Raw genomic sequence first — 27,570 nt, forward strand, 5'->3', positions numbered from 1 at the left:
ACTGACTGCTCTCACCTTGGTTATTTCAAGTGGTTTTTTTGTTTGTGTTTTTTCGCCCCTGAACAGTGGTTTTATTTGTTTTTGGACTTCATATTTTAACAAATAGGATATTGTTTCATTTCTTTTTTTTTTAATCTCTTAAAACTTTTTTTTAATCAAGAAATAAAAGTAATAAAGTCTAACATTTTTCTTTATGTTTGTCAAAGAAGTAAATCTAACATCTTATAAGTAAATCTCTTATACTTGTTTAAAATGAATATTACATGCTTTATACTTTTTTGTTTCAGGAGCTGCTGATTGCTGAGTTTGCACAGTGATGGAAAATCATGGTAAGAAAACCAAATTTTATTATATGATTAAATATTTTATTTGTTTGACTATATTAATTTGTGTGGAAAATGTTTACAACAAACACAAAGAAAAGCTTCTGTAGTTTAACAGAAATGCCATCTGATAATATGAGGATGCCCATATAGGGACTGTCCTTGTGACGCAAAGTGGCATTTATCAGTACAGCTATCTGATTGGCTCATACCCAGAAGACACACCCGTAGGTTAGTTGAGCTGCTGGTTTCACTCACTGCAATGTAGCCTTGTGTCTATTTTCACCACTGATCGTTTCACCCTGTAGACCTCTTAGTATTACCTACCGATTCATATAGCCCCGAGGATCTTTTGTTCTAGACTGAATCGTTATTCATCTGTGAAAACATAGCTAGGATGGCTGTGCAGTCTGAATATAGTCGTGAGTAAACTTTTTTTGTCTATCACGTTGATGGTAAATGCTGTTTACCTTCATTCAAACAATAACGTGTTTTCTGTACTTTTGGGATGTCTTGTGTTTAAGTATTAGAACATTTGTGGCTATATTCTAAGAAGTAATCTCATATTACTTTAATTCATTGAAGTGTCACAATAGGGCAGAGCATAGCTGTATGTGCTCTTTATAGATAACTGGGCCGTGGTGGAGAAGATTAAGGAAGCTCGATCTACTCATCCCTGCCTGGCACTGTGGCCAAGCAGTAAAAATAAACTGCACTTCCTCCTCAGGTCTGCTCTAAAAGTGATGCTATTGAGCAACTGAAACGACTCACGTGTTTTTATGTTTCGATCCGCAGAGGTCTTTCATCATGATGAATCATTTTACATGTTTGTGTTTTGGGGTTGTCAGTGTGACAGCAGTGGGGTTTTTTGAGTCATAGAGTTAATATTTGCTTTTTGGTTTTCGTGATCTCAATTTTCAAGCTGCTTGAAAAAGCAAAATTAAGTGTCTCCATCTGCCACTGTGCCTCTGAAAGAGTGGGAAATATTTAAGTACCATGATAGTACTCTACAGTAATTGTGAATGGTGTGATCGTCCTGTTTGTTTTGTTAGGATTTCAAGGATTGTTGCCCTAATTACTGTCCTTGTACCAATAAGCCCACTTGTGTTTGTGCATTCCACGCATTCCTGTGTCAGAGTTGTGTTGCTGCATTTTGACTGTAGAGGGAGCTACAGTGTGGGCCACATCTTGAAGTCGGCTTCTTTTGAAGTTTTCATGTCTTTAAAACATACGGATTGTTCTCTTGCTCCTCTTCACTTTAAATATTTCTTTAAAAAACTCAAGTTTAAGCTTGCTATAAACAGCACAATGGTAGTAGCATTATGTTTTATTATGTTTGGGTTTTTAAAATCACGTTGTTTTCAAATCATGTTGTTACAGTAGACTCCTCTGTTCTGTGAGTAGACTTCCAACGACTTCTGCCAACTAAACTGTTTTTGAGTCACAATGGAAAAAGTGAACATACTTTTTTGTAATGTTTATCTGTCAGCTTGAAAGAGGGAACTCTACTAACTCTCACACAATTTGTAATTCAGTTGTGCTTCCCCATCTGGCACTTATGAGGATGGATGTGAGAGTAATGTCCTTAGACAGCATTTACTGGGTTTTAATAAGAGGTGTAGCATATTAAGTAAGAAGCAAGTGCGAAGTCTACATTGTTTTGTTTTTTCCCTGTAACCAGCTTTGATTAAGTTCAAACAAAAACATTTGCACTAAAATTTAAAAAAAGAATTTGTCGGAGAACTGTTGGTGTGAAGAGGAGTTTCACATCATTGCTTTAACGGACAATCCACAGGGAGTTACTGGACACCTGCACTGTGCCATTTCCTCTGCTCTGCCACTGAGCTCCACCTTGGCTCAGCTCACCTTCCACTTCTCAAGTTACCTCACCCTGCAGATCCCGCCCCCTTGCCCTTAAGGCAGTAATGTTTTGTCACTCCGTAAATTGGTACAAGTGGGTGGTCCCATTGCATTTGAAATCCCTCAATCCTTGATGTCTGATCCGGCCAAGCTTCAGAGATCTCCTGCTGTGAACTTTGCCCTCAAAAAAATCAGTTCTAAGGAATGAAAGGCACTCCAGGCTGCTGGATTACCTTATTGGTGTACCTTATTTATGAAGTCAGTGCTCCAAGAAGGGAGGGACCAAAGAAGTGAGTGAGCGAGTGAGTGTGTTTGTGTTTTAAAGCGAGAAAGAAGGAAGGAGGGAGGGTGTGAGGGAGAAATAACAGAAGCTGAAGGGAAGGCAAAGACTGTAGAGACTGAACGACGCAGTCAAGACAGTGTTGAGTTACAGAAGCTCTCTGTTTGGAGGAGAGCGAGGTGGCTTTAGGCTTACTTCTGCTGCCGCGGGCCTCAGGAGAGGCAGCGCCTGGCAGCCCAGGAGGGACAGAAGCCATAGCATGGGACACAGTGCTAGCAGCGAAACTGTGGCCCAGCAACAAGCCCAACACAACACGGGTGAGTCCAAGGCCAGACGCTCAGCACTTAACAGCTGTCATGAACATATCTTTGACTAGTTTTAACTGAGGAACAAATCTGGCAGCCAGAGGATATCATGTTGGATAAAGTATACACAAACAGGTGTCTTCAAAGCAGAGAGAAACGAAAAAGCAGCAGGCACAGACAGGTGTAGAAGTATGCATGCAGATGGAATGTGGTGATTGTGAAACGTGCAAGCCACACAAACCTCTTTCTGTCTGCACACAGCACTCATCTCCGAGTGGAACCTTATCTGAAAACTGAGATTTGGGGGTACAAGGCACCAGCTGACTCCAGTTCGCCGCGTGTTTTAACTCAAACGACTTGACTCCTCGAGCCTTCTTGTAATTCACAAGTCTACAGGAAACCATAAAGCATCAGTCTCTTTGGTTAAGCAAATAGCAGATCAAACACTGAGAACTGGTTTTTGCTGTTAGTAGGAAAGTCTGCATCTGGACTGACAATTCTTACTAACAATGCAGCTCATCATTTTTTTTTTTTTTTTTTTTTTTTAAATCGAGCATCTGTGTACCACTGGAGTGTCTTCTTTCTTTTGAACAATTTCTCAAAGCAGTGTGTCAGTCCTGATCTGATGTGATGTGGTATGCTGCTGGATAGTTTCTCTTTAAACATTTTGCAACACTCTTTCCTCTTCAAAACGAGTAACACGAGAACATCTTCTTTGCTACATATTTGCTCTTCATTTTTGTGTCTGGTGTGCTGTTCTGTGGAGTTGCTAACACTGTGTCATATGACTGGCATGACTCATATGGATAGCTTGACTAGAGGACTACAGGGTATTACCTCAGAGCCAGCTAGTTACTACAGGTTTAAGACTTTTATAACTCTTTCAGGTGACTGGGAAAAGCTTTACTGTTCATAGCTGGTTTATTAAAGCAAATCAGTAGCTTGTACAGATTCTGACTGCTCGCTCAGGGATCGTTAGTAGTGTGCCATTTTTCCTCTTGACTGTGGCTCTCAGAGGTCACTGCCTTTAGTTCTTTGCTCACTCAGTGAGAAGCAGCCTTGTCCAATTGGTTTGCTGTAACACAAGGTCACCATGTCATATTCCTGACCACTCTCCTAGTTTACTGCCACCCTGCCCCTCCTATTGAACTCCAAGTGTCAGAAATAGCTGTGAGAGCAAGTGATGAGTGCAGAGAGCACATAGGATAGGATTCCACAGATAATTCCAACAGCCTGGTCACGACATACTTATCGAAATATATCAAAAGGAACAAAAAATGTATTCAGTTATATTTTCAATAATTTCAACTGTTACCTCCACAATGTACTCATAGAAATAACTGCTGCTTGACATTTTAACTTCAAATGTCTTGTTTTGTCTGACCAACAGTCTGAATTCTGTTATTTAAGAAAATCAAAAAGAAAATAGTCAATATAAAAAGAAAAAGAATATCAGTATTATCCAGAGTATCAGCTGGATGTTGGTGTTACTCCATATTAGTCCTGTCGAATGACTTGTGCAAATAAGATAACATAGTGATGTCATCAGCCAGTATTTAGCTGCTGTGTCACAAATATTAAAAAACTGGATAATGGACACAATGAAGAATAAATAAAACTGCACTGTTATCGGCCAAATGAAATGATTGCTCTCTTACTATGATGTCCTTATGAAATGCAACAAATGCAGAGCCACACGGTTTCACAGATGTGAAATAAAAAATGCTTGTGAATATTATTGTACATCTTCATCTGAGTTGGCTCTGTGAAGGGAAGTGTGAGAGGAAAATGCTTCTTGAAAAGGGGTCCCAGGTGAAATGCTTTCCTGCCTTGTGATAGAAAACACATTGTAGTGTGGGAGTATGTAGCATTGAATTAATGTTGCGATTGGTGATAAATGTTTGGGATAGTGAGTCTGTAGTTGTATGCATATCAATGTAGAAGTTACTCAATATTACAATGATTGATCTAAAACCGGTAATGTCACTGATTCTGGAAATGAGCCACTTGAGTAATTGCTGTATATATGCACCATTTGCTGTCAACAAACGTTGATCCGTGACCTCGTCTTATGTAGTCTAATCGCATAATGGAGAATTAATAGATTGGTCTGTGAATATACTGATTTTAAATTGTATTAGAAATGTCAAACCTGTGATGGCCTTACTTTTAGACTGTTGGTTGGGACTATTATTTAAGAAAAATTGCATCCCATGATTTGCCAGAAAACCTTTCAGCATGTGCTCAGCCTGATGAGCTTTTTGATAGTCAGAAGCAGGATAGATGGGACTGAGCACGGGAAGTACTTAGAACATTGAGTTGGGTTTTGTTTTATCAAGGACTAAAAGGACTGTAGTAGACTAAAATATGCTCGCTCTTGACTCAAAGCCAGGCGTCCTTTACTCTGATGTGATGTGAGATATGGAAAATTACTCAGCGTGTCGAACTATTGGCTCAAATTGTAGCTGCTCACTGCACACACACACCATTGTTATTCTGATGGTCAAACAAGCAGCCAAAAAGGATGGACTCTTCCACAAAGAGTGCGTTCAAGTATTCACCTAGTGAGAATGAGGCCCGCTACAAAATACAGAATGACACAATAATTACTAATGCAAATTAATTAATGCGTTATTTATAAACCGTCATCAAAGTCACTATTGAATGACAGCCACAGGCCATTATTTTATGCAGCTTCAGTTGTGCGTTCTGCTGCTTTTAGTCCTGATGGCTTGTCATAGCCACATCACCTCCCCTTTTCTCAATTTCTTTTTTTCCTTTTATTTTGTAGTATTATGCACTATTTCAAAAGTCATTCCTTCTACTGATTTTTGCCGTTCCACTATACTTGTCACTAGGCCTGCACAATAAATCGAAAATTTATTGTCATCGCGATATCAACCTGTGCGATGGGCCCATCGCAAAAGACGGCGTAAACTGCGATAATTGGGTACCTTAAAATGTTTACACACGTGCTTAAAGAATTTACCAATCAAAGAAACCCCTTTACACATTTGACCAGTCGAATAGAGCCCTTCACAGCATTAACCAATCAAATGGATTAGAGGCCCGCCTCCTACGCAGGTGGGGAGCGAATAACGCTGCAGCAACGAGTCAGAGTTGTAAAGGCTGAGAGCAAGACGCATGACGAAATAACGCTACTGACTATGAACTCGTGCCTAAAAAAAAAAAAAAAAAAAAATAGTACCTCGCTTATTTGGAGGTACTTTGGATTTGATAAAGACGACGTTCTCCAAACACAGGTACTCTGCAAAACTTGCCGAACACTCGTGGCAACCACCAGAGGAAACACGACTAATCTCCCCCATCATCTTTAATACAACCACAGAACTGTTTGAAGAGTTCCAGAAAGATCGGGCTAGCCAAACAAAGGTTGCTAATGTTAAGAAAAAGAGCACAGCAGTCCAACAGCCGTCTCGGTATCAGAGTTTTTCAAGTGGAACTCCTTATGAGAAAACGTCGAAGCGCTACAAAGAAATAACAGAAGCCATTACACATTTTTTGACAAAGACATGAAGCCTATAAATACAGTTAGCAGAGAGAGCTTCACCAGTCTGATACATAAAATGGACCGGAGAAACCGCATCCCCTCACGAAACTACTTTTCCCATGTCGCCATTCCACAAATGTACGAATACTCACGATAGTCTCGCCAGCGATGCTGCTGAGCGATCACACTTTTTGCATCTGTAGCACGATAAAAGGCCCCCAAACGACAACATACCGAGAAATTTCACCTCGATATTCTGTCCTTCTAGTCAAGTAAAAATGCTGCAAGACCGTCATGTTTGAACTGAGCCATGCTGAAAACTACGCAAGCACTACAGTAAAGTTTCCTCTCCAGTTTTGACTTACATCATAACTACTTGGTGAGTGGTAAAATGATGAACAACTGGATTGAGATAATTTGCAGTATAATTTAAGTTATGTTTATTTAAAACTAATTCTAAGGACCGGGAAGGATGTCTTTCAGAATTCAAGCCTCAGAAATGTTTTTTTATGGGGGCAATGTTTCAGTGTTAAAGTGCACTTTGTTGTTACACTGCTAATACAGCAGCTTTCTTTAAATACAACTGTTGCAGTAAAACGGAAATTATGTATTCGTTTTGGGTTTTTTTGCTATTTACTTTATCGCAAGTCATATCGTTATCGCATTATTGATCACAGTTATCGCACATCGCAGGTTTTCCTAATATCGTGCAGCCCTACTTGTCACCTTTTTGATTTATTTCACACAAACAGTTCTGTGTAGTGTTTTAAATGTTCGCTAGTTTTCATTAATCCACAGTGAACGTCCGTCATCATCTTTCATGGCATTTCATGGGGAAGTTACACAAAGTGCTCTCAAATAATGTGTTCATGTTTTTTCTTCTAAAATATCACTGTGGCAGGGTAGATGTAATTTTTCCTTTAGAGTTGAGTCATTGACTTTGCAAATGGTAAATGTCAGTGTTATGATAACATAATATATACTATGTGAATATACAACGTATTAGTATCACGTTTTAGCATTGAAGTGCAATTTGATTTGCTTGGAAAAATAATCTAAGAGCTTTTATTGGGAATCATGAGAGCTTCAGAGTGACAGACATGGAGCATCCCCATGTTGTTGTGGTTACTCACTGTTACACATACCACAGTCATGCATACATGCCACAGTCTCTGAGGAGAGTGAGACACTGCTGTTTAAGCCTGACATTACTCGAATCAGTATGCATGATTTCATGTCTACAATGTTATTTTTCACTGTGATCATCAGCATAACTTTGTTTTAAGCCCTAACTATATGCTTTAACAAAAAGGAAGGTTTTAAGTCTAATCTTAAAAGTAGAGATAGTGTCTGTCTCCTGAATCCAAACTGAGAGCTGGTTACACAGAAGAGGGGCCTAAAAACTGAAGGCTGCCTCCCATTCTACTTTTAAATTTAATTCTGGATTTAACAGGGAGCCAATGAAGAGAAGCCAATATAGGAAAAATGTGCTCTATTTCTAGTCCCGGTCAGTACTGTTGCTCCAGATTCTGGATTGACTGAAGGTTTTTCAGGGAGTTTATTAGGACATCCCGATAATAAAAAAATTACAGTAGTCCAGCCTAGAAGTAATAAATGCAGGAACTAGATTTTCAGCATCACTCTGAGACAGGATGTTTTTGTAATTTTAGATATATTGCACAAATGGAAGAAAGCAGTCCTACATAGTTCTGTCATATGTGCATTGAAGGACATATCCTGGTCAAAAATGACTCTTTTATCTGAATTTAGAAGCGGTCTCTGCTGCAACTTCTTCTCTGCCTGTTCTGGTCTCCTCTGTTCCTTCCTCATTTGTTTTTTTGTTTTTTTTTTCTTGTGTAAAAGGGCTTTAGCTGAACTGATAACTTTGGGGTGTTAGAGACTGGCCTCCCTACTTGCCCAATATGAATCCCATTGAGCACATTTGGGACAGTGTTGCATTTTAATCCCTCTTAGTGTCATTAGTCACTAGGTCAACCTGCTCTGCAACAAAGCTGGTGGAATCCAACATATTCTCTGTTGAATGCTGTTTGCCGTTGTTCTCATACGCACATGGCGGGAAAAAGCACGGCGGCGACGGAGAATGAGAAGGGCGAAAGCGGATCGTTGAATGAAACGGATGAACCAGAATTGGTTTGTAAAAATGCTGCGACTTCAGTGGTGTGGAACTGGTTTAGCTTACACAGATACACAACAAAGCACTATTTTTGGTAGAGCATGCTAGCGGGGCGTCGTTATTACCGTGTTGTTTGGAAAATACGGCACACTTAAAATCAGTCCTTTGATTTTTCTGAAAATCGACAGTGTCCCTTATAATCCCGTGTGCCTTATGTATGAATTCTGGTTGTTTACTGACCTCGAAACGATTTTATGTGGTATACGGCGCTCGAAAATCTGTCAAATGTTTTAGTACGACTTTGCTAAGCTATGAAGCCGCACCGCTTGATGGATTGTCAGAGCATTACGGCTATCGTAGGCAGGAGCCTCGCGGAGTGATACGTACTGTTCTTCAACATAATATTACCGTATTGTGTGTGTATAACCTCTTTTTAAGTTTTGTGGATATTATACATGGTTATGCTGAGGATATGTCGGCCAATTTCCACTGGAAATGCCTTTTGGTTAAACTGTCAGCAAGGAATTTACATTTGCACTGTTAAATTATATTATAATAATTATATAACTTTAATGCACATAAAAAAACAGCTGCTTGTTTAAGTGAAAATACATTGATTTTTTTGATTTTTTGATTTTTTTGCACTAATAAAGTTGTGGAGTTGTGAAGTATTTTGTCTAGTGTCAATTATATCATCAGTTATATCGTTATCGCAAATTTTCAAATGTATATCGTGATAAATATTTTTGGTCATATCGCCCTGCTCTACTGCAGAGAGTGTCTCCTGTGAGATTGTTGGGTGGTCAGACATGGGAGAGTTTCACATGTGACTTGGCCTTTGATCAACACTGACAAACTGATGCCTGAACACGCCTGCCCCTAATAAACAATAATAATAATGATTAGAATAGAATAGAATAGAATAATCCTTTAATTGTCCCACAAGGGGAAATTTGGCTGTAACAGCAGCCAGAAAGACACACATACAAACAAACAGTGCACAGGACACAGAACAGAAACATACACAATTTTTCTTACATATTTACATTAAGGACAATGGTTACTATATACAGAGAGTACTGTACAGTTATTAAATTAAATAAAAATAACTACAGATAAGAGGCAAACCAGGTTGTAGTGCGAATCGGTTGATTAACTTATTGCAGTTACAGTGCTGATGTAAACATCTATGATTGTTGGGAGCAGTTCTGATTGTACAGTCTGACAGCTGCAGGGAGGAAGGACCTGCGGAAATGCTCCTTCATGCATCTAGGATGCAGCAGTCTGTCACTGAAGGAGCTCTGCAGTTCAGCAACATTTCCATGCATGGGGTGGGAGACTCTGTCCATCAGAGATGTTATTTTGGCCAGAGTCCTTCTGTCTCCCACCACCTGCACTGGGTCCGGGGTGCATCCCAGAACAGAGCTGGCCTTCCTGATGAGTTTATCCAACCTCTTCCTCTCAGCTGCCGATAAACTGCTGCTCCAACATACCACACTGTAAAAAATGACAGATGCCACCACAGAGTCATAGAAGGTCTTTAAAAGCGCTCCCTGTACTCCAAATGACCTCAGCCGCCTCAGCAGGTAGAGTCTGCTCTGACCCTTCCTCTAAAGAGCATCAGTGTTATGGCTCCAGTCCAGTTTATTATTATAGGTACCCAGGTCCCTATAAGAGTCCACTATCTCAATGTCCACTCCCTGGATGTTCACCGGTGTCAGTGTGGTGGGTCTGCGTCTCTGGAAATCGACCACCAACTCCTTGGTTTTCCCGGCGTTGATCAGCAGGTGGTTCTGCTGACACCACTCTACAAAGTCCAGAGTCCACTGTCTGTACTCTGAGTCGTCCTCACCTGTGATGAGGCCGACTATGGCAGAGTCGTCAGAGAACTTCTGTAGGTGGCAGCGTGGGGAGTTGATGGAGAAGTCTGCAGTGTAGAGGGTGAAGAGGAACGGTGCCGCACAGTTCCCTGTGGGGCCCCCGTACTTTAACAATTCTTTCATGAGATTATTCAAAAAACATATGGGCTTGAGCCATGGATGACCAGGGTTAAGCACGCCCTCTGGATTTTTATCATTTATTGTATTAAGACTTGAAGGACAAATGGGGTGGTTGGTCAATTACATGCCATTTTGAAATATTCTGTCAGTTAACAATTTGATGCATGACCCTTCAAATATTTCATCAGGTCATTATAAATTAAATGCGTGAGTGCCCAGAGATCATGGACATCCAATATTGATTTTTCTGCATTATCTCTCCAGGAATTTTTTTTTTTTCCAGATTTTGGGGGTTTTGTCTTTTATTTCCCTTGGGGGAAGCACAATGTTATGGGGACCAGTGGCCATATTTATCTAAACCCTGTGCCACACTAATCACAGCTCAGTTTCTCACTGTGAGGCATATTGAGATAAGAAGATTATAAGAATTTTGAATTGTGACTAATGACTAGTTTGGCGATCTGTTAGTTTTACTGCAACCTTTGCCCAGTCTGGCTGAGTACAGTATTTTTGAGAAATTTTTTTTCAAGTTCCTGAAGGAGCTTGTTGAGTATGTCATTTACTGCCAAACTATAAATTCATTCATTTATAGTATAGAGCGATGCATAAAATGTGAAGTGTAACCGCTACAGCTAAATAAGCACTTCTAATATTTTTTTTCGGGGACATTAAACGTTGGAATGCCACAGGACTTCCTGTCACTGTCTGCCATGCTCCAGTGCAGTATTGTGTAACAGCCATAACTGCTGCCTTACGACTCATCACCTAAGAATTATAATGGTAGATTCACACCCACTTATGGCTTTCTCTGGATTTGCAAAACACCTCCTCTGGAATTCTGACTCATGGTTTCTGTCACAGATATGTACCTTTTTTTTCCCTTTTACTTAAAGCCAAGAATATTTCAAGTTTTCAGTTTGATAGTGGTGGTGTGACAAATGGAGAAGATACCACATGGTCTTGAGTCCCCTCTGTCACCTTAGTGGCAAAAATAATCACATTAATTCACACCACCCTGTAAATAGTAGCAGGTGGAAGAGTGGAATTTGGACTAGCCTTGTTTAGAGGTTAATGCTTTCATTCTGACAGTTAATAAGGCAGCCCTGCCTTACATTTGAAATCTAACTGTAGATGCACTGGTGCAGCCTGTAAAGACTGTTTAGTTTTTACATTAGACACTATATTAGGTAGTATGTTCTCAAAATAAGGGATGAGTGTGACACTGGATTATTGTACGAGGGTGTTGTCATGAGTTGAAATAGTTTTTCTGTGTCCTGTTCATGCAGATGATGAGGTTGACCTACAACCGAGCACAAAAGGAAGTGAGGAAGGCAGCTCTGGTGGAGGAACGCCTCCAGCTAAACGCAAAGGCAAGTTCTCCAAAATGGGAAATATCTTCAAGCCCTGGAAATGGAGGAAGAAGAAGCCAAGTGATAAGTTCACAGAAACATCCATAGGTATGCTTACTACAGGATTTTGTCACGTTTGCATGTTGTGTAAATCATGTCATTACATCGTGCTTAATTTATCAGTGTTTTTACATTTTTGTTTTAGTTTTGGAGAGGAAGATTTCAGTTAGGAAAAGTCGACAAGAGTTAATAGCAAGAGGCGTTCTAAAGGACGTCCCAGAGAACGGTAGGTAGAGCTGTGATTACGCATTCTGTGGCTAAACTAGATCCAACTTCAATGACAACTGTTTCTCTGCTTTTGACAGAGAGTAACGATGTGAACCACTCCAAAGCTCCACCAGTTAAAAATGGTCACCCTGTGCCAATGGATGTGGACAGGGTCTCAGAAGCGGGAGTGCGAGTGTCTCGAGGGGAGTCGGACATTAAGGTGAATTCCAGGCTACCCCAACTAGATGAACGTCGTAACAGAGTGCCATCTGATGCTTCCCGAAGTAACCGGGCACCGCTGGACGTGGACACTCATGCACGGCTCGCTGTTGATGTAGACAAACGAAGCCGTCTGCCATCAGATATTGATAAGAAAGGAGGAACTCTACCTCGAGGGTCTCAACAAGATGATAGATACCGTAGAGATGAGAGAAGAGACGGCAGAGATGAAAAGAAGGACAGGGAAGAAAGAGATAGGCGAGAGGAAAGAGAAAGGGATGGTGACCGGAGAGACGATAGAGACTACAGAGAAAGGCGAGAATGGAGGGATGAAAGGCCAGATAGAGACAGAGAACGGCGGGATCGGGACGAGCGGGAGAGGCGGGATCGGGACGAACGGGAGAGGCGGGATCGGGACGAGGACAAGAGGCGGGATCGGGACGAGGACAAGAGGCGGGATCGAGAGGACCTTGAAAGGAGGGATAGGGACGAGAGGGAGCGTAGAATCCGTGAAGAGAAGGACAGGAAAGACAGGGATGAAAGAGAACGACGAGAACGGGATGAGAGGGACAAGAGGGATAGGGACGATAGAGAAAGGAGAGACAGGGATGAAAGAGAACGCAGAGAGCGGGAGGACAGGGAAAATCGGGAGCGTGATGAAAGAGAAAGAAGGGATGACAGAGACAGGAGAGATGAGAGGGATCGACGTCCTGAGAGAGACTGGCGAGAGAACAAAGATGACAGGGACAGAGAAAACCGGGAGAGGAAAGATCCTCGAGTAGAGAGGGAGGACAAACGAGATAACTGGGCCAAGAGAAATGAGAGAGAGAGGCCAGGACCCCAGCGGCCTGTTGACAACTTTCAGCCTGTCATCAGGCCTGCCTCTGAGATTGACTTGAGGCCTCCTATCCAGAAGAGCTCCTCAGAGGAAAACAAGAAAGTTCGCCCTGCATCAGAGTCTGACCGAAGGAGCACCCTGCCCAGATACGCACCCCCTGCAGAATTCAGAGAACGATCAGGTGAGGTCTCTCTCTCAGAAGCCTTTAGTGATACCCAAGTTGTTTGATCTGATAACTCACTGAAGGAAACTTCAAAAAGTGCATTTTGGACAAACTAAAAGTTTGTCTATGTCACCTTTTGGTTTAGGTGGTTGGTCGGAACATGTTACAGTACACGGATGGTTTCCTTTTAACCTACTTTTTGATGCCAGTCTCATCTTCCTGCTTCCTTTTGTGTCAAAATATATTTCTTACATACTCACTAAATGTTAATTTGACCTTCTACCACCATTCATCAACACAAAATGTACAAAGGTGTGGTGTGCAGGTTTAATTCAGCCTTTTTTCATGTTATGAGCAACATGGTCATTTTTGACAATTGTGATGTCATGAAAATGTGACGGCACTGATGTGCTTGAGCTTTCTATGTCAAGTAAAGAGCAGTCACTCTGCACATGAGCCAGCACACATTGATCTGACCATGAAAAGTTTACCCCAAATGCACCTTTTGAAGTTATCTGCAGTGACTTATCAAAAATACATCCTGGGTTTGTATTTCATGAAATTCGTGCAGTTTTGCAGTACAGATGCTCAACTTTCTTTCTGATGATAAAGTTTTACTTGCCTTAAAGTTACAAAAGACAGCTGATTCACGTTGTAGGCACTGATTTTTTTTTTTTTTTTTTCATTGAATAACCCATGTAGGCCTGTGAGTGAGTAGTTGTAAGGAGTGCAGTAGTGTGGGTAGCGCGTCTGGATTTCACAAGCCGCAAGTTTTCCATATTATGCAAGAACAAAGATCTTCCTTCATTCAATATGTCACCCAGGGTTATTTCAGTTTGGCCAACTTTCTGCTTCTGCATCAGTGTAGTGGCACTTCCAGAGCAAATGTATCTGCATTTCTCGTAGGGAAAGGGAGCTGAATTACATACTAAGCCTGCAATGACTTAAATGTTTGACTAAACCTTCATTTTGATGGGCTAATGAAGATGAATCGGTAAATGCTGAGCTTTGATACATGAATCTAGGTGAACACGAAAAGCGGGAAAACAAATCATTAAGACCCCTCTGTGCATCTTTGATCCTCCTCCTTGTCTGCTGTGTGTGATCCTTACATCATGTGATTCATGTTGCCTCTCATCCTCTAATAACTGCAGAACCTTGATCCGAGTTGCCCTCCCTCTGGTTAAGCTCTCAGTATTTTATAAGCCTGACTCAGGCATCAGCTTCTCCTTCAGCGTTCCCTTTAATGTTTCCTGTTTATGCAGCAGTATTAGAAACCTTATTGTGACCTTGTCTTTAATGTGTGTGTGTGTGTGTGTGTGTGTGTGTGTGTGTGTCCACCCTCTGTAGAGTCCGCTGGTGTCCGCTTCACCCCTGACACTCCTCCAACACAGGACTCACAGCAGCTGCCTCCTCCACCCAAACAAGCTTTGCTCCCTCCCAAGTTCCTTGCTAGTCCTATCTATGAATCACCGAGGAGTCCGACCCCCCCCTCGTCTTCATCCTCTTCGTCGTCCTCTTCCTCCTCCTCTGCTGCTGTACCAATAGCCAAACCACCGAGGACGGTGTCCCTAATTGTAGATGATGCTTCCCGACCTTCCCTCACTGCTGCTTCCTCAACTGACTCTGACACACCGCCCCCCATTCCTCCCCATGCCAAACAGCCTCCTGTCCCCCCACCCAAACCCACCAACCGCAACAGCAACCCTCCACTGCTTGGTGAGTTTGTTGCCTGCTTCTGCAGTTTTACATTGTTTATTTTTACAGGATTCATTTTAAAAAATGGACTTTTCAGGAGCAAGTACAAAGAAAACAGAGGGAAGATGTTTTGGTTTTATAGAAAAAAGTAGTAGTGGTAATTATGGTGGAGAAATAGCAGGTGGACATTGTTCCTTAGGTCAAATCTGGAGATCAGTGAGTTTTTCAGAGTTTTTCCCCTGTTGTTTATGGGAAAGGTATGTTATACAGACCAAAATCTTTTCTTTCTGCAGACTTCAGCAAATATGTGGTGCTAGACAGTTTTAGTTAGTTAGAATAGGTCAGGGCCCTTGTGTGGTTTTATGCTGCTAGAAACAAAATGTTTGCAAAGTCTTTAATTAGTCATATTTACATGGAATATTAGGTTAACACTATTTACCTTAGTAAAGGCTCTGCCTTCATGAAACAGATCTGTCATTATTACAGTTGTAGTTCATGTTAAAATAGATGCTGTGAAAAAGGCCTTGTTCAGTGAATTGTGTATGAATAACAGCGTGATTATGACTTTGTTTCATATTTAGATCTTGCAGGTTTGACTGTTGGAGAATTAAAAGGCATTGTGATTCAATGTGAAAATAATCCATATAAGTAGATAGAAGTGCTTTTGTTTTCTTTCTTTCTTTCTTTTTTGGTCCTTGGAGAAAAGGTTAGCTAAACGCTATTAGCCAGGCTAGCCTAGAACCAAACATCTTGCTGTAACCGAGACCTACAAATCAGGAAAACTGTCTCATAGCAATCACATGCTCATCCAAACACTGATTGTTGTTTGGCGAGGTCATTCTTGTTGCTAGCCTGACTTTGACATCCAAGAATACGCAAACACATAAGCATAAAAACCCAGAAGAAAACCCTCCAAAACTTTGGTTTCATCAGTTCACAAAACATTTTTAGTGATGCTGTGGAGGGTTAGGGTGCTCTTTCGCAAACGCCTGAACAGTGATCTGCATATAGTCATGAACAGACATGTTAGCTAACTCAAATTATTCCTTTACATCTTTAGTTGTTGTTCTGAGCTGCTTGTCTGAGGTCACTGATCAGCTTTGTGCTTCATCCCACTTATAAGAGAATGACCACAGAACTAAGCTCTCTCCATTTATAGACATTTTTCAATGGGCTGAATGTAGACTGATGACTTCAACCTTTTCCAGCTAATTTCTCTCTTTGGTGAGGCATGCTTTACATCAGCAGATGATTGTTGTTAATGTATTTTCTAAGTCGGAGGTTCAGGTTAGAGCTACTCTATGTCTTGTTCCATTCTTTAGACTCCATGTTTGCTAAACCCTTATTACAGTCAGCTTTTGTTGTTATTGGCCAATGGGCTCACACAGTTCACGTAGTGATATGTGCAATTAAAAATAAATTGTGACTTAGATACAGGTGTTTCCAACCTCATTAAAAGTATTAAAAACCCACAGTAGTAAAATTTCTCTTTAATGAATTTGAAGTTGTAAATATGCTGCTTTTCACTGTCACCATTTGAACATGATGTAATCCTGAGACACAGAATATCCATACTGCTTCACGGATGTCACTGATGTGTGTGCTTTCCAGTATGTCGCTAGTTGTGAAGTTTCGGTGTTTCCGCCAGTCTCAGTCGAGGAGACACGCACGAGCTTGCTCCTTTTATGCAGCATTAGTAGTATTGCACCGCAAGGCAGATTTATGGGGGGAAAAAAAAGAAAAGGATTGGCTTTTAGTATTTATCTCTTTGTCCCAGCATGCCACAGCTGCTCCTGTTTACAGCACTGTATCTGAAACTTGCTGATTCTCTGTGGCGGTGACACATTCCACTGCCTTTTGTCAAGCGTTGCACATTACTGCAGTATATGATTGTGATAAAGTCTCATCTTCTGTTTTCAGTTTTCATTTCTGTTCCCTCCATGATACTTTGTTCCTACTTCTAAACTTTTTAAGGCTGTGTTATATTAAAAACTATGATATGTGATGTGTAAATCATTTAATGACCAGTATTGTGCATTTGAGACTTCTATTTACATTTGGGTTTTTAATTCAGACCTGCAATAAAAAGGCTAATAATGATAATAACGATAATAACAACAACGATAATACTAATAGTAATAGTAATATTATGTGAGTCCAGCTGATATGTATATGTGATTGTAGCTGCTGCTGATGGGCCAGCTAAAATGAGAAAAAAACATAATTTCCCTGTGATTTAATTCCCTGAATGGTCAGGAATGTGTACTACACCACACTGTAGTGTTTTTGTTTTGTTTTTTTAATGCAACGAGGAAAGTGCTTATCTTTTGCTCTGAGATATTTTTCCACAGAAGTTGTGTAATGATGGATGTACACTCTGCTTCTGGCAAAGTAAAGCCAAGAAAAACATTATCTGAACCCCCTCCCTCTCGTATTCATCTCCCAACTTGGAATGTAAACCCAGCCCTATCCCTGACATCTCCACTCATTTTTGCCAGCTTCCACATTGAACAGGGGCTCTAAGGTCAGACAGCCTTGTTACTGGACCAGCTGGAGACGCCAGAGTGAGCTCGGCCTCTACTTTTCTCTACCCTTGTACCTGCGTCACAGGGCTGCCCAGTGCTGCTCAGGTACCCAGAGGGGCGCCACAATCCCGGTCTGTTGTAGTAAACCTGGAGAGAGGTGGAATAGAGCCACAAACTTCATACAGCAGGGAATACCTCACCTTCATTTAACCCCAGACCTCCATCGCATGTGTTTCTCTAGCAGTTGGAGCTGTTTTTAGCTCAGCTAACCAATGGCAAAAAAGCTCTGCATGGAAATTTGATAGGCATTTTATGTGCCAAAATGCACTAAGCGTGTTCATCACACTGGAATGTTTATTAAAAGACTGCTGATACAGCTAATACCTGTGTGTTACCCTCCACTGACTCAGCAGCCAGCTCTGCATTAACAGGAACATCTTCTCTCCCTCACTAAAAGTGACAGATTTGCATTTTTGTGCATTTTTGTTAATAAAACTAACCTTAGTCATTTACAGATGGAATGTGCATCTTCACCTGATCACTATAGGTTGTATATGTTATCATCATGCTGTATAACAGGTACTGACTTGTTGTTGATTCTCTTTTTAACAGCAGAGCTTTCACAGGCTGGCTCTGGTATAGGTCTTGTCCCGGCACCAACCAAACGCTCTCCACCAATCCCACCAAAGAGGACAACCCCTGTCATCAAGCACCTTTCTGTGGATCCTTCTCCTCCCAGTCAGACCCCAGAGTCTCCCACCGCTGAGCCCTCCCCTGCCCCCGCTCTGGTGCCCCCTGCTGTCCTGAAAGGAAATGACACAGAGGAGAAGACAAATGGAGCAGTTCCTGAGACCTCCACTGTGCCTACCCTGTTACCGCCCTCCCACATACCTCCATCTCCCCCCAGGGTTCAGTCTCTCCAGCCACCCAGCCTCCCCTCCTCAGGTCCCATCCCCACGACGCAAATTAATCCCCCGAGCCCAACCACTGAGCCACCCAGCCAGCCTCCACTCCTCCCTCTACATGTTCGCATCTCTAGGGCTCTGGCCAGTCCCGGTCCACCTCAGCCAAACCCAGACAGTTCCCAGAGAGCCCACTCACTGCTGTTTGAGATGCCACCAGAGATCCCCACAGAAGTGGGGGGTAACTCACGGCGCTCTCTCCCCGTCACCATCGAACCTCTTAGGCTGTAAGTGCTCTATATGCTTCACATTATATAGTGACTAACACTGGGTAGGCACAGGAGCATTTGTTGTTGTTTTTTTATTTTTAGTTATCTATTTGAATGTGCAGATGCATAACAAATCAAATTTGGCTTTATTTTGGAAACATAGCTTCATGACAGAATAGTTTGATCAGGATCAGAATCAGAATACTTTATTGATCCCTAGGGGAAATTATTTTTTGTTACAGTGCTCCATTATAAACAAACATTAACAGAGACAGACAATACACTAACTAAGAATAGCACAATATATACAGGCATATATATACATAAAAGTCACTTATTAATAAATAGCTGAAAAAGAACGTGCAAGAAGGGTGTAGCTGTTGCAGTAAACAGTGTGTTAAGTGGATGAGTTGTACAGGGAGATGGCCACAGGCAGGAATGATTTCCTGTGTCGTTCAGTGGTGCTTTTCGGTACTTTCAGTCTTTCACTGAACGTGCTCCTGTGACTGACCAGCATGTCATGGAGTGGGTGGGAGGTGTTATCCAACATTGTCTTTATCTTGGACAGCATCCGCCTCTCCGACACCACCTTGAGGGAGTCCAGCTCCATCCCCACAACATTACTGGCCTTACGAATCAGTTTATCGAGTCTGTTGGCATCTGCAACCCTCAGCCTGCTCCCCCAGCATGCAACAGCATAGAGGATCGCACTGGCCACAACAGACTCATAGAAAATGTGGGATAATGTGGGATAATGTGCTTAACCCACATCATAATAATAGAAAAACTATTCAAAGTTTGAATGAGCTGCTGCAAACATAGTGTGTGGCTAAACTGTTATATCAAAATGAAACACCTTTGAGTCTTCTATACAAATTGGTACAAACAGAGGTTGTTTGATGGAGGCAAACAACCTCTGTTTTATTGCCTCAGCTGCGCACCAGGGATGGGCATTTCAAACAAAAGTAGTTTTCAAATTCACTGCGAATATTTCATAATAGCGCCCCACCCAGTTGTTTCCAAATGCAGTGTGCAGATTTGTGACACAGCAGCTTTATAGCTGTTTAACAGCTGCTGTGTTCCTTCACAGGCCAGAAGACGATGACTTTGACATTGAAGAAGAGATGCGCAAACTTACTCCTAAGCCGTCCTACCAGTCGGAGCTGGAGCCCCGCAGCAGGAAAGGATTGATTGGAGACCCCAGAGTGTCTGTCATCCCTGAGGGTGGAGGCCCTGGAGACAGCGAGGAGGAGTCAGACTCAGACGGCCCCATCCTGTACAGAGAAGACGAAGAAAGTGATGAAGACGAGGAAGGTCCTCCAAGTAAGTTCCACTTGTCAAGTGACATTTAAAAATCCCACTTATCTTTAAGTGCATTAAGATGAATAGAAAATAGTTTTCACCTCAGCTCACAGCCAACTTAGTGTCTCTCATTTCAGGAAATTGTTGTTTTCGATATAAGCAAGAAATTTGATATGTAATACTTAAAATATCCCTGTGTATGTTTTGATCAGTGTAATGGGCCATACTTCCTAAAGCACTATGACATCTTAAAGCTGACAGGTTTATGGTTTCAATGTTCCTCAAGCATAATAACTGAAAACATTCAAAATGATGATAGACTGTGGATCTCTTAATTTACATAAGACTGTCAAGAATCGATCTGCCAGTTTCAAAGGAGCTTGCAAAGAAAAGCGTCTGGACTTCTTTAAGTTGCTTGAAGATGTTTCACCTCTCATCCGAGAAGCTGCTTCAGTTCTAAGGTCAAATGGCCGAGAGTCCCAGATTTAAACCCAGTGGGAGTATCCCCCCAAAGAGGGACAAAGGACCCCCTGATGATCCTCTAATCACATGAGCCAAGGTGTGAAAGCGGGTGTGGGACCTAATCAGCCAGGGTTTCGGGTGAGCTCATTGTGAAACCTGGCCCCACCTTGTCATGCGAATTCCTGAGGTCAGATGGCCCAGGATGTGAGTGGGCGTTAAGGCGTCTGGGAAGGGATCTCAAAACTGGATTATAGATGGCAGACAGTTGGTGTCGTAAACCCCCGCCTCTGTTCAAAGATGGTCGCTCACAGTGGACATAGATGGCTTCTTTCACTCCTCTTTCAAACCATCTGTCCTCTCTGGCCAGAATGTGAACGTTGGCATCCTCGAAAGAGTGACCTTTATCCTTAAGATGCAGATGAACTGCTGAGTCTTGTCCTGTGGAGGTGGCTCTTCTATGTTGCCCCCACTCACATCCTGGGCCATCTGACCTCAGGAATTCTCATGACAAGGTGGGGCCAGGTTTCACAATGAGCTCACCCGAAACCCTGGCTGATTAGGTCCCACACCCGCTTTCACACCTTGGCTCATGTGATTAGAGGATCACCAGGGGGTCCTTTGTCCCTCTTTGGGGGGATACTCCCACTGGGTTCAAATCTGGGAGACTCGGCCATTTGACCTTAGAACTGAAGAAGCTTCTCGGATGAGAGGTGAAACGTCTTCAAGCAACTTAAAGAAGTCCAGACGCTTTTCTTTGCAAGCTCCTTTAACTACGATGACCTGGTTGACTGAGAACCTTCACAGACGATCTGCCAGTTTCTTTCCTCATGATGCTCTCTGTTCTTTTGGAAAAAATTTTCTCACTTTGTAGATTTGTCTGTCTTCTTTTTATGTACACCACCTGCCAGAGGTCTAAAGGGCTGTTCATTATTTTTACTTTCTATGGGCAACAACAATTCTAAAGACATCAAGACTTTGAAAAATCATAAATTACTTGGCAAGAAGAAAGTGTACATGAAGCAAAGTCTGTCTTTTTTTTCCTTTAATATTCTCTTCTGAATGCTTTGCTTTGCACAGCGTTTATTCTAGTGGTCTTCAAGGACTTTTTACATACACGGAGCAGTGATTGGCTGCTTTGCTTTCACTCTGCGTTCCAACTCAGCACACTGGCACAGTTTCCTGCTTTAAAACTAATGATGATCTCATTAAGGTCAAACCAGCTATTAAATCTGGTTAGATGTTTCCTTGAATTCTGAATAAATTTTCCACGGCTTCTCCATCTATCCACTGTTTTAACCACACACAGTTACCATCCAGTTATTTTCTTTCCTCTTTTTTAAAAAAAATAAGCTACAATTATAACCAAAATTCCCACATTCTTACTCATTAGTCCATATTTCTAGTTGTCAGATGTGCTGAGGTGTCTCTGCTGCTTTGACAGGCTGACAATTTAAATTAATTTAAGCAGAAGGAATTTTGCTTTCCTCTGAAGACACAGCTTCAACCTTGACTGTATTTGAGGAAACACGAAGAAGTTACTGGATTTTTCTTCATGTCTTACAGTACAGATGGACCAATAACAGTTTTCTTCACTGATTCAGATTCCTCCGATTTCTTTTGTCTTTCTTTGTTTGGGGGGAAATCATAGTTTTGTCTATTCTGATTTTCTTTCTAAGAACTTTGAATGACAGAATATAAAAAAAATAATATCACTTTGACAATAAAAAAATATGATTAATTATAAAAACTGAAAAAATGATCTGTTGCTCGCAGAAATTTCCAGCATGTTTATAAATTCACCAGATAATTGGAAATGGATCCTTTTATCTTTTTGTGGAAACTGGTCTCCATAATTTTCCTTGAAACTGCTTTGATCCTTTTGCTTCTCACACCGAGGATACTGGCTCTGAGCTCTTACTAACTTTAGCTTTAAACACTGGGTCTTTATTAGCTTCTTTGAAATGTCCATGTTAAGCTGCGTAAAGATGATTCAGGTGTAGGCATGTTGGTGGTGTTGTTGGATGTATAAACATGTCCGTTGTGTGTAACAGGTGGGCTGGCGAGTCGAGTGAAGAGGAAGGACACGCTGGCGCTGAAACTGGAGCGAGAGAAGGAGAATCAGGATAACAATGATAGCATGAGCTGGAACAATAAGGAGCAGTGGGAGGAAGTGAGGAACAAGATCGGGACCACACTGACACGGTAAAGGATAAAAGGTTTTTAGGCACCGAGAGTAAAGTTAGGACAGTTTTGGGAAAAAATATGGCCTGAATAGTTTTATTTTTCAGTTGCTTCACATTAACATGCAGCAAACCCAAAAAAGTAGACTGAGATCGATATCTGCAGCACTTCACTTTCTTCTTCAAAACACACCCTCTCACTTTCCTGTCTACTCTTCACTATTTATCTAATGAAGGCAAAGAAAAATATGCTCCGTCTGAAATATTGTCTTCCCTCAGGCGGCTGAGTCAGAGACCCACAGCAAAAGAGCTGGAGCAGAGGAACATCCTTCCAGGTGAGCCTATTCCTCCGTTTATTGCTCTCTCCATCCTTCACGTCTCCATTCAGCTGTGTGTTTACTTGCATCTCATTCATCTGCGCTGTAATGTTAAGAAGCCCACTTTCTATTTTCTCATCTTTGAAATCAATAGAGAGCATTAGTCATTCACTCATTTGTAAAATGTTTTTTCCTTTTTGCCTCAGGCGCCACGAGTGTCACTAAACACACAGCAGTTTGTACATTATTGGGTCTGAGGGCACTTCATTACAAGTTTGCGTGTGATTTGAATAAATACACCAGTGCACATTAGAGAGCCTGAATCAGTTATTTATCCAATGTTCCTTTAGGCTCTTCAACTCGGCGCGTCTGCTTGGTGTCCATATCGATGTTGAGTCTAAATTACTCATTACCTTCCAGACATGGCAGCGAACACGTGTGATTAATGAGTCACAGCCACTACATTTACTATAACAAGTCCATCTGTCTCATGGTCAGTCACCAGGCAGCTCTATCAGTGCTGCTGCTTTGCTGTAGTTAAGAGACTGTTGGAGGTATTCAAATTCAGGCCTCACAGCAGATACTGAACTTGTTAAGGAGCTCAGGTTGCTGCCACATGTGATGGAAATAAATTAAATTCTGATTTGTATTTATGTTCACTTCACAAAAACAACATTTTGCGTTCAGTTCAGATGAAAATCTGTAGATAGAGCATTGTTGTCCTGTATGTTATTAGCCCATCATTCTGTGGTTGATGCCTTCTCCTGTCTAGTTCCTGAATCTCTGGGCTGCAGTACAAATTTGAACAAGCTTACCAAGGACTGTGTACAAATCCCCACTCTTTGTTAAGAATTTAATACAATCTGTCCTCGTTATCCAGAATCTGTGCGGTGGGAGAAAAATCACATGCAATAGTGAAGTAACTGAAACGTGTGCAGTATAGCTGCACAGCAGAATTCCAGAAGCTGTACACAGTGCGTTATTCCTTTTAACCATTAACCTGAAATCAAAGCGATGGACTTTCAACTGCCGGTGCTGGAAAACCAATGTTCTGTAACCAGCATACATCCTGATATTTGTTGATTTAAAATTACACACGAAACAAACTGAGATATTTATGAGTCCTTAACTATGATAAGATGATACAGTAGTTTGAAAACAATCTGCTTTTATTGTCGAGTTTACAAGTAAATACTTGTTTCCACTCTGCTCGGATCAGAGGCCTGTACTATGAAGCGACTTCAGCATTCCTAGGGTATCGTTTTGTTATCTGGAGTCACTCACTCTTATGTTGGTGAGCTGCAGCACTCACAGGAATCCTTTCCTGTGGAAAACGAGCCATAGGGTCCGTGAAAGATTGGTCAGATGCTGCCAACACCACGGGTTCACGTGAACGTGCAGGGGAAACCCTGGGTTAACTTTGAGAGTTCATACCTCCGTGTGACTGCTTGTCCTGATCACCACTGTTAGCTTAAATGAACCCAGAGAGGGGAATGATGCCTGGAGTCTAGTGAACTTAGTACAGGCCCAAGCCTGTGGTGGTTGTGCCCTCTGATGGACAAACTGAGGTCAGCCACTACTCTCAAGTATTTCAACACTTCTATATTTTCTGACTCAATTACCAAATATATAACCCAAGTTTCTGAAATAATAAACCATTGCTTACATGATAAAACACAAGAACGAAAAGTTCAAAACCACGAGGAGCAGATTGACTGTGGTAGATCACTGATGCAGCATCACTGTGATGCTGAGTGGGATTCCAGGTTTAATACTTCTCAGAATCTGTCAGCAAGTTTTCCAGGATTCATTCTTCCCCGCTGCAGCTCGCTTGTCCTCAAATGACTCTACAGAACAGATGCTCCTCAGCGTGCTAAAAACAATGCAGTGCCTTGTGCAGAGCCAGGCAGTGATTAAAGATTCCAGTGAGGGCAGCGTGCCGACAGCAGCTCAGGTGAAATCTATCTGTAGCGTTTCCCTCTCTCATGGAATGTACTCTCCTCCCCCCAGCCAAGAACGAAGTGGACCGACGGCTGGAGAGAAGCGAGATCAAACGGAGGCTCACCAGAAAGGTTAGGATACAATAAAGTGACTTTACTTTTAATGTGACAGCTTGTTTTTGTTGCTGCTGTTGTTGTGAACAAGAAACTGACAGCAGCCTTGTCCACTCTGCCATCAGCTATCTCAGAGACCCACAGTGGCTGAGCTCCAGGCCAGGAAGATCCTGCGTTTCCATGAGTACGTCGAATCTACCCACGCTGAGGACTACGATCGCAGAGCAGACAAGCCGTGGACGAAGCTAACACCTGCTGATAAGGTGAGAGACTTCACCTTCTAACGCATTTGATGCCTACCTTTATCGTTACAGGCCTCCTGTGGTTTGGAGCTTCTTAGCAGTGGGGTAGCTTAAACATTGCACGTTTATAACAGCATTTTACTTTGGTCCACTCTGAGAGGATTTGCATTCCAAGCAGATTTGGTATCAAAGACGGATCCCTGGAATGTAGCACAGGTACTGCATAATGGCTGGGTTTAGATTTACCAGGTGAATTACCGAGTCAAGTGAAGCTCATTAGATGTGTAGGAACAGAAAAAAATGCATCTTAGAGAGAGGGGAAACTGGAATATGGCATGATATCAAATACAGATTGAGTTTGTTCCAAAGGGACAAGTGAGTAAGTGTGTGAGTGTGTGTTGTTTGTGGAGCATTAAGAGTTGAGGAATCGTCAAAATACATGAAGCTTTGATCCGTTGCTGCCTTTCTTCTCCTGTGCTCTACTGTAAACGGATAAAAGCCGTTCCCACTGAAGCGCTCTCTCTTTCATGTCTCCTCCTCTTCTCAGGCTGCTATCCGCAAGGAGCTCAACGAATTCAAGAGTTCAGAGATGGAGGTCCACGAAGAGAGCAGGATCTATACCCGGTGAGGCTCATATACAGCTCTCATTAAACATTCATCCCAGCTGTTTTTCAGCTTTATTCAGCACATCATCAATTCTTTATATGCTATTTGCTATTTTTGAGTGTAGCGTCTAGACTGACCTCTTGACTTTTCCTCTCTCTTTCCTTCAGGTTTCATCGGCCTTAGTTCTCCGTGCCGAACAGTAAAGCACTTAAACTGGGGGGAACGAGGCGGTACAAACCCCCACCTCCCCCTTCTCACTGCGAACTGAATATGTGGTCCCCTTTGGTCCATTTTATGTATGTATATCTTTTTTAAATCCATGCCTGCTAACCTGCTGAAGATGGCGTCACTAAATGGAACCAGGACTTAAGGAGCCACACCCACAGTGAGGTCTAAGGCAGATCTGACACTGTGGAATTCAGGAAAGGAGGAGTTTGTCGGTGCATCCATGTTGGAGGCGCACGGTGCCAACACTAAAAAGGGCGAGCGCTACGTGCAAACATCCCCATTGTATTGGGGACTCAGAGACTGACCTTGAAGGGGGTAAATCTCTGCCTGATGCCTTTACCTGCCTTCATGAATATATTCTCCCTTTCTACCAGCACAGAAAGACTGTGCACACAAAGCAGTTCATATTAGCACTGTTGATGGTACCACTAAACTGACTAGTTTAAAAACTGTTTATTTGAGTGTACCTAAAGGTGCCACACAGCACCTGCCTCACTACTGAAATCATCAAACACCTAAACTAATGAAAGGCTCAGACAAAATGTGAAAGACTTCTTTACAACTGAGTTGTCGCTTTGTTTGAATCAACAACATACTGATACTTACTGACAGTGACACATAATATCCTAACGTGTGCATTTTACTGTACTTTGCTGATCATGTAGTTGATTCTCATGGGACGTATCCCTAGATCATTTTCTAATAAGGCACCTTATGTTCCTTAATCAGGTATATAGAAAACTATAAAGTTTTTGAACCTCTAATTAAACTGTTTATAACTGAATTATTCACAGCATGAAAATGTACATATTTTTATTTTCCTGGCTGTTTTATGGTACTTTGTATATGCCATAGGTGGCTGCTATTGTATAGATCAATTATGTAGATTTGATTTACTTTGTATTGTAAACTACTGACATGCAACGCTGACATGTTTTAATTCTAAAGTATTTCAAATATTATCTCCTAGTAGTAATGGTACTTTTTTGATACAGAGACCATTAAACTGTTTTGCAACAACACTGAATAACTGTACAATCCGCTCAGAAAATAAAATGTGATTTTTCATGCAGTCCAGTGGGATTATTTAAGTCTCTTCATGCCTCTGTCTGCTGGTGAAATGGATGCAAAGAAAGCAGAAATGTGTGAATGGGAGAGATATAGCCTTTTAAAATGGCCAGATGAGGGCAGTGTTATAAAGATGTGGTATAAATAAATCACCACCATCTGAGCCTAAAGACAACAGACAGTTAAGCCATGATTGGAATATTTTCTTCCTTCCAAGTAGTGGATCTGTCTTTAGAAAAGTCCAACTGATGTCTCTTTGAGCAAACACAATTATTTGTCTCTAACCTGTGATAACACCTGTGATAGCAGTTTGTAATAAATGGACAGTCACAGGAGCGGCTCTATTCTACAGTAGAAGTACTGAGTGATTGTCAGGATGAACCGACACAGTAAAAATCTCTTGTTTCTAACAAAAACCGCAGTATATCCTACTTAACAGTAACATGTTTTCATGTACACAGAATACAC

The 27,570-nt window shown here is 41.7% G+C and overlaps 1 protein-coding gene across 7 annotated transcripts in view; it reads left to right on the forward strand.

Moving 5' to 3' along the window:
* phactr4a (phosphatase and actin regulator 4a) overlaps nt 1–27,106 on the forward strand; it is a 34,231-nt gene extending 7,125 nt beyond the window's left edge. For 2 of the 7 annotated variants that reach the window (XM_039605236.1, XM_039605237.1), the window contains 14 exons: nt 288–329; nt 11,700–11,870; nt 11,968–12,048; nt 12,128–13,267; nt 14,600–14,968; nt 17,446–17,577; nt 18,085–18,661; nt 19,734–19,966; nt 22,459–22,609; nt 22,867–22,922; nt 24,915–24,976; nt 25,084–25,221; nt 25,748–25,824; nt 25,974–27,106. In XM_039605236.1, coding sequence (XP_039461170.1) covers nt 317–329; nt 11,700–11,870; nt 11,968–12,048; nt 12,128–13,267; nt 14,600–14,968; nt 17,446–17,577; nt 18,085–18,661; nt 19,734–19,966; nt 22,459–22,609; nt 22,867–22,922; nt 24,915–24,976; nt 25,084–25,221; nt 25,748–25,824; nt 25,974–25,989 — 3,216 coding nt within the window. In that variant the 5' untranslated portion in view covers nt 288–316 and the 3' untranslated portion in view covers nt 25,990–27,106. Of the gene's footprint in view, nt 1–287; nt 330–595; nt 746–2,499; nt 2,781–11,699; nt 11,871–11,967; nt 12,049–12,127; nt 13,268–14,599; nt 14,969–17,445; nt 17,578–18,084; nt 18,662–19,733; nt 19,967–22,458; nt 22,610–22,866; nt 22,923–24,914; nt 24,977–25,083; nt 25,222–25,747; nt 25,825–25,973 lie in introns of those variants that run through there. The other 5 variants (XM_039605235.1, XM_039605233.1, XM_039605234.1 and 2 more) reach the window with 5 other exon arrangements.
* Nucleotides 27,107–27,570: the final 464 nt, after the last annotated feature.

The sequence above is a fragment of the Oreochromis aureus genome, linkage group 22, assembly GCF_013358895.1.
Source record: "Oreochromis aureus strain Israel breed Guangdong linkage group 22, ZZ_aureus, whole genome shotgun sequence".
NCBI classification, from domain to species: Eukaryota; Metazoa; Chordata; class Actinopteri; order Cichliformes; family Cichlidae; genus Oreochromis; species Oreochromis aureus.